Source organism: Chinchilla lanigera, unplaced genomic scaffold, assembly GCF_000276665.1.
Source record: "Chinchilla lanigera isolate Chin_1 unplaced genomic scaffold, ChiLan1.0 scaffold00147, whole genome shotgun sequence".
NCBI classification, from domain to species: Eukaryota; Metazoa; Chordata; class Mammalia; order Rodentia; family Chinchillidae; genus Chinchilla; species Chinchilla lanigera.
Window position 1 is genome coordinate 2,114,109 of NW_004955548.1, and position 7,894 is coordinate 2,122,002.

Here is a 7,894-nt window from a genome sequence, read left to right on the forward strand (position 1 = left end):
ACATATATTGCTGCGGTATGATGTTTTTAATTCTGTGTGGAAGATAACCAGAAGGGGAATAGCTGATCAAGTTGGACCTTCAATCCTAGTTTTTTAAGGAATCACCACATTGATTTCCACAGTGGTTGCACCAGTCTACACTCCCACCAACAGTGGAGAAGGGTTCTTTTTTTCCCACAGCCCCTTCAGCATTTTTTATTGGTTGATTTCTTGTTGATAGCCATTATTTTCAGGGTGAGATGGAATCTCATTGTTGTTTTATTTGCACCTCTCAGAGGACTAGTGATGTAGAATATTTTTTCATATATTTATTTACTATTTGTATTTTTTCATCTGAGAAGTGTGTATTCATCTCAGATGCCCATTTCTGGATTGGGCCTTTAAATTTGAGAGGTCTGATATTTTGAATTCTTTATATGTTCTCAATAGTTATCCTTTGTCTGACAAACAGCTGGCAAACATCTCTTCCCACATTGTGAGTTGTCTTTCCACTTTGTTGGTAGTTTCTATTGCTATGCAAAAACATTTTAATAAGATAAGACCCAGTTGTTGACTCTTTGTGATAGTTCCTATGTCAAAGGGATTTTATTCACAGTCTTTGCCTGTACCAATATCTTCCAGAGTTTCACCTATTCTATCTTTCAGCAGATTTAATATTTCTGTTTTAAGATTTAGATCTTTGATCCATTTCAAATTTCGTTTAGTGCATGGTGAAAGATACAAGTCTAATTTTAATCTGGCATGTGCAGAGCACATTTTCCCAGCAACATTTATTAAAGAGGCTATCTTTCTTCCTGTGAATGTGTTTCACATCTTTGTCAAAGAAAAGATGGCTTAGTATTCTGGCATTGGTTCTGCACCTTTTGATCTATCCTGTTGATCTTTGGGTCTCTTTTTTTGCCAGTACCATGGTGTTTTTATCACAGTTGCTTTATAGTATACTTTCAAGTCAGGGATTGTGATGCTCCCTCCCTTGCCTTTGTTGTCCAGAATTGCCTTTGCTATTCTAGGTCTTTTCTGGTTCCAAATGAATTTTAGGAATGTTTTCTCTAATTTTGTGAGTTATGCCATTGAGATTTTGAAAGGAATTGCTTTAAACCTGTATAACATTCTTGAATGTATGGCTATTTTCGCTATATTGGTTCTTCCTACACAAGAGCAAAGGATATCTTTCAATTTTCTGAATCTTCTTCAATCTCCTTTTTTAGAGCATTGTAGTTTTCAGTGTAGAGGTCTTTTATATTCTTCACTGGATTGATTCACAGGTATTTCAATTTTTTGGATGCTATTGTGAAAGATGTTGCTTCCCTACTTTCCCTCGCAGTTAGTTTGTTATTCATGCACAGGAAGACTATTGGTTTTTGAGTGTTGACTTTATATCCAGCTATGCTACTGATTTTACTTATTAAATCTAGCAGTTTTTTAGTGGAGTTTTTGGGATCTTCTCTGTAGAGTATCACATTGTATGCAAATAATGATAATTAAACTTTTCCCTTTCCTATTGTTGTTCCTTTTATTTCTTTCTCTTGTCTAATTGCTCTGGTTAAAGTTTCCAAGATTGTATTGAATAAGGGTGGAGAAAATGGACATTCTTGTCTTGTTCCTGATTTTAGAGAGAAAGCTTTCAGATTTTGTCCATTTTGTCTGATGTTGGCTGTTGGTTTATCATAGATGGCTTTTATCAGATTGAGATAAAGACCATCTATACCAATTTTGTATGGTTTTTCTCATGAATGGGTGCTGGACTTTTGTCAAAAGCTTTTTCTCCATCTACTGAAATGATCATATCTTTTTGTCCATGGCTCTGTTAATATGGTGTATTACATTTATTGATTTACGTATGTCAAACCAACTCTGCATTCCTGGGATGAATCCCACTTGGTCCTGGCTTTTAATTTTCTTGATGATTTGCTGCATTCTGTTTGCCAGTATCTTCTTGAGGATTTTTCCATCTATGCTCATTAGGGTGATTCATCTGTTGTGATATCCCAACTCTTCAATTTGTTTGCAATGAGAAGTAGCTGCTTCTTCGGCCCAGCCCCTGGTTCTCCTGTGGCACTGTACCACAGTATTTTCTGTGACTCTTAGTCAATCTCAGTCTTGGAGTACCAGGAAAAAGAGCTCTTTAGAACAATTATATCACTTTTGCCTGTAATTGTACCATCAGCAATGATAATAGCATCAAATACAGCCTAGAAATTGACAAACTTAGCTAGCCATTAGCTTGCTACCTTTAATCCTATAAACTAGATTTGTGGTTATATAAAAAAATCTAGAACAGACCAAAAAATCATATGCAGTTTAGGAGTCACTATGTCAATTTACCACCAGGAGTTAAATTTTAAAGTGGGTTAGGGAGAAAATAGGCAAGTGGAAGAAGAGGAAGAGATTAGAAATAAGGCTGGAAGATAAAAGTGAGCTCATGCTAACTCTGGCAAACTGGTGTGGAAGACTGGAGGGAAAGAGAGAAGGAAGAGATAAAAAGAACAGAACATAACCACACCCACAAAGAGGCTAGAAACCACATTCACAAGCATAAAAACAAGATTAAATAATGAAGGAGAAAAAAAAAACTATAACATCAACAACAACAAACAAGGGCAGGGGGAGATAAAAAAGAAAAATATCCACTTCCAGATATGTCTCTGCTGTCACTGGTAGACAATGTTTGGAGACAGAGATCTGATCTATGTTGATTTATCCCTGTGAGCCAGTAGTGGCTTTTTCTGTGGGGTAGTGCATAATCACACTGAGCCTGCACCTTCTGGTCAAGACTAGACTCATTTAGCCTACACACGTCAGCACACCATCCAGGGGCCTAAGCCCAGCTGGGAGCCATTAGATGGAGCCAGCAGCTGCTCTATGTTCTGAGCTCAATTGGCCCCTCTCCAAGATGGCTCCTGGCCAATTGCCCTCTTGCAATGGATGACTGAACCCACAGCACTCACCACCAGCTAATGCAGTCCTTCACATCCACTGCTCCCCTCCACTGCTGCATCTCTCTGTGGAGGTGTCTGCGGTCACCAGCAGTCACTGTGTGTCTGCAGGTTTGAAATTCTCCTCTTGCATAGTGAATCCCATCTCAGGCAGAAGGTACCACTAGCTACCTCCTACTTATTTGTTGAATTTTCTCTCTTCAGTCTCTCCATGGGCTTCAATTTATGCTTCAGATTCTTCCTGGCTCTAGGGGACCCACTTTCTTCCTTCTTATCTTCCTCACATTGCTGTACTCTATCATCTGGACAGTGACCCCAGGAGAGGCTCTTTCTCTGCTGCTTACCACTCTACCATCGATGTGCTCCATCCCAAACAACCATCTTGAGATTTGACCTCAGTGCTTCAAACTTCTTGGCTTATCAGAATTAAATTAAATATGTCCTGGGGCAGTGAGGTGTGGCTACATTTTCTGTCTACTAGGAAAGTAGTGTTCAGGAGAGACTCTGTGACAACAGTAAGCATAGCAGCCAGTAACTTAGGGAAGAAACAAACAAATATTGGTGTGAAGAGTGTAGCAGTCTTCTGAGATTCAATATAGATACCCAAACCTAGGGAAAATGGCCAGCAACAAAACACTGTGAAGGATAGATAAATGGGGCAAACAAGATGGTCATCTATGTAGAATGATAGCAAAAGTGTTTTACAAACTCTTCTGACCAAAATATAGCTCCTTTACCCACCTGCTAAAATCATTGTTGTAGTAGCCTCCTAGGAGCTATGCATTTTCAGTAGCTAAAAATTATATGTTGATTATAGTTACTTAATAATGGATGAAAATTTATTTTTTATATTATTAGTCCACAAATTTCCATTTATTTTACTAAGCAGTGCTAGAGGTTCTGGAGATACATGATCTAGGATTGGGAAAATTTAGTAACAGGAAACATTCTAAGTGCTGAAGGACCACTATATATACTATAGTGGTGCTCAACATGAATGTAATGATTAGGGCCTGCAGACATCTGGATTTTTGCTGCTCAGATGGTAGTTAATATTATCTTCATACTTTGAAGTAGGAAATTGAATCCAAAGTTCAGCAAATTTTCTTGAGATAACAGAACTCTGATGAACCCTAAATTTCAAGCTACAGATATCTTAATTTAAAGAAAGTCCACTTCGTAAGTACATTGTCTCTAGAGAGGTGGAAGCGACCTGATGCAACATTTTCTTATACCACAATTTTCAAAAGCAAACTTACCTCGGTTGGTTATTTTCAAAAATCTTTATAAGGCGGCAGGATAGCTTGGAAGGCAGGTGAGATTATTCTAGATCTATCTCAACATGTAAAGATTCAAAGCTGTTTTTCATCAAGAGTTATTTCCTAATTTGTATACATTCTTTAATGTTTGTTTCTTGGGAAAAAAACAAAAGCTGTGAGTAGGAAAATGAAAGTAGCTAGAACTAATTCCATTTGAAATCACATCCAAAACAACATTAGAAAGCAACACCATTTGTGTTTCACTAGAATAAGTGTGTGGGCTCATTTGCCCACTTCTACCAGCTCTGTGTGAAAGTGCAGCAGCTCAATTTTCATTTTCCTTTCCTCTCAAAATGCCCAGAGGGACCCTATGTTTTGTTCAATAACCTTCAGAGTGATTCTTTAGAACTCTGAGGCTATCATAGTTAATAGCAATGTGAATTTAATTGTGGATTATTATTGTATGGTGACAGTAGCAGCTGGGTTATATTTTTGTTCTTTGTTCATACTTTCTTCTCCATTTTCCCAGAAATATTATATCCCCAGTTTTAACTTAGAAGCAAATCTAATGTAGGTGACAAACTTTGCCAGACGGGGTGTGTAATATAACTTCAGACAGACTCTTGAGTATTTTCAAGAAAGGCCCTAGAGAGTGAAGCAACCTTATATTTAGATCTCCACAGCATTACTTATATTTACTTTTTAAACATGTACATAAGTAGTTTTATTGGATATAAGGCAAGCATATCTCCTAAATATTATACCTGCGAAATACAGTGCACTTTTTTGTCTTTTGTTGTCAAAATTTCTGATAACAAACAATTGTTAGAGGGTAAAGCTAATTGATGGGTATTCACTATTCCAAATTATGTATACACACACACACGCACACACACACATATACACACACATTACAGATGAGAATTTAGAGTCAGCGCTGATTTTAAAATTACATAGATATTTAGGGTATGTGTGTGAAGGGTAAAGGGGGAAGGGGAGGTGGGGAAGGTGCAGATGTTGTGTACACTTTAGTGGAAAACTGAAAATCACTTTCAACTTTCCACACAATCTTCCTCACAATCACTTTTGTTATTGCCTCAACTGAAAGATTCATAATTTACATAATAAAAGTCTTTTGCCCTGATTATTTAACATTTTCTGACATCTATTCCCTGTATGTCCAATGAGGTTTGTACAGTATTTGGCTACCACTTGGATTGAAAATTCGTGGTGAGTAGTAGACAGACTGAAACAAAATATAAAAAGATGTCTGAGAAAATTTCCACCAGACAATGCTACATGGTAGAATATTCTTGCATTTTTTTTTTTTTTTTTTTTTTTTTTTTTTTTTTTTGGTTTTTCTCCGGTACCGGGAACCGAACTCACGACCTTGCGCTTGCCAGGCAGGCGCTTTTGCCTCTGAGCTAAATCCCCAGCCCTTATATTTGTCTTTTGCTTGTCACTTTCTGGAAAAGTGTTACTATCTTGAAAATTTTTGTACAATCTTTTCTAGGAACGTCCAATCCAAGTATTAAGACTTCCTTACATTTCCTTTAGGAGAGCAACAGAACTGCCTTCAAAATTTAAATTTTGTAATCAGATCATGTATCACAGAGCTTACAAGATTTCACTGTGCTGTTACTATAACAAAGTGCATCCTCATTTTGCCTACCTGCATTTCTGGAGAACTCTTTACACCTAGCTTGCTAGACCATTTATCTCCCTCTCAAATTAATCTCTTGATGACAAGGAGGGAGTCTCTGGACTATTAGCATTAGTTCTTATAATAAATAGTAATGAATTTAACAATTAGAACTATAAATGCCATTGTAAAAGCTTATGAATTTTAATAATGTGTAAAACTCCCCTGTAGTATACTAAATACCTAAATGAGTCATATCTCTTAAGACTCTTAGGAAATAATCCTGTCCAATAGAATTAGGACATTGTAATAAGATTTAGGAACTTTTAAGTTTCTACTGTACCTCTTTTGCATTTAGGGAGCTTGCATAATTTTCTGGGTTTGCACAATGCTTCTAAAGTATTCTTTTGAGGTCAAGCCTTTAAAGTGTCTCTCATGTGATAGTTATGATACTTGAACTGGACGCAATAAGATAGGTGATGATGTTGTTGGCAATTGATTTAACTCCCTAGCTACCTATTTTATAAATCTAAAGAGATGTATCCAGAAAAGTGAAAGTACTAATCTGCCAGTAGTAAGACATAGTGTTGTAAATGTTAATTTTGACTTACTTGCAAACATTTTCTTTGTAGGAATGCAAGCCAAAAATGTGGAGAAGCATAATAATACAGAAGGGAAATGCTCTTCTCATCCAGGAAGTTCAAGAAGAAGATGGAGGAAATTACACATGTGAACTTAAGTATGAAGGGAAGGTTGTAAGACGGACAACTGAACTGAAAGTTACAGGTAGGTACTAGTGCTAAAAACTATGGCAAATAAGATTTTAGTATAATTTGGCTTGGGAAGAAATAGTCTTGTTCAGAGAGACTACTTGTTGTGAATTTAGAATTGGCTTTAAATGAAATATTAGAAAAGCTTTTTAATAAATTGCACCAAATAAAAGCTGTATGATGAATATGAATGATTAATTTATATTGGGAACTTAGGCAAGATCCCCAACTGCCTGTGTGAGGGGTAGAGCAAAAGGATGAAATAGGAAACAGAAATTTAGTAATATAGGGAGGGGGATGGGAGGTTAATGCCTCAGGATGGGCAGAGACAAAGACACTACAACCTGGCCAGTATTTATTGAGGGTATACAATGATAGGAGGAATTAGCAGAAGACTCAGAAGTCCAGGGTGAAGATGATCTTATGCTAAGAAGAGTCTTGCCCTGGAATCTTTTTTAATCTTAGTGGTATTCGTTTCAGTCTGAGTGGGTGGGAGAGTATGGCCCATCCCTCACGAGATAATGGGAAATCTCAAAGGGGTGATGCTGATAATCCCAAGCCTCCATTTTATCCCTTAGGGAAGTAGGCAGAATTAGCCATTGTGAATTTGTGGTCCCCAATAAATTTAGAGATCAGGTACCTAATTGAAGCCTCTGTGTTCTCTGTCTAAAAGTTTATTTATTCTTCAGTTTATCCTTGATCATTAGTATGAGTTTCAGAAAAGATGTAATGCAACCACTCTAGAATATTGACTTAACCCACATGTAGAAGCTCCATGTAAGTGAAGACTTCTTTTGGAATGAGGTTATATTGAAATTTTGGAATAAAATAATTTTGGACTTCATCAAGAATACCATTTATACAAAATTCTCCATAAGTGAGTGTTGGTATTGTGTGCATCTAATGGCTCTTAGATAGAGTAACTGCAAGAGTACACACATGTGTGCTTTAAATCTGAACTTTATGTAAAATATAAAATAGTAACTGTTGGAGTGCAACAGATAAACCTAGGACATTCTAGTCTAGCAGAGTAATTTAGGAAGTAACTTTCAGAAGCATAGTATGGAATCTAATGCCATGAAGCTATCTCTCCACAATAAATGTGGTGGACTGTAAGAAACTGTATGGCAGAGGTCTACTTAAGGTTGCTCTTTGGAAAATCTAGGCTAATTTACCATTCATAAGGTGAGTATCCCTTACCTGAAATGTTTTGGACCAGAAATGTTTAAAAGTTCATACCTTTTCAGAATTTGGAATATTTATAAATATATATATATATATATATAT

At 36.6% G+C, this 7,894-nt stretch overlaps 1 protein-coding gene across 1 annotated transcript in view; it reads left to right on the plus strand.

Annotated features, from left to right (window-relative positions):
- Positions 1-7,894, plus strand: part of Il1rapl2 (interleukin 1 receptor accessory protein-like 2) — a 1,160,877-nt gene that overhangs the window by 651,363 nt on the left and 501,620 nt on the right. The window contains exon 5 of the mRNA XM_005412011.2: positions 6,470-6,623. Within this exon, the coding sequence (XP_005412068.1) occupies positions 6,470-6,623 (154 nt within the window). The remainder of the gene's footprint in view (positions 1-6,469; positions 6,624-7,894) is intronic.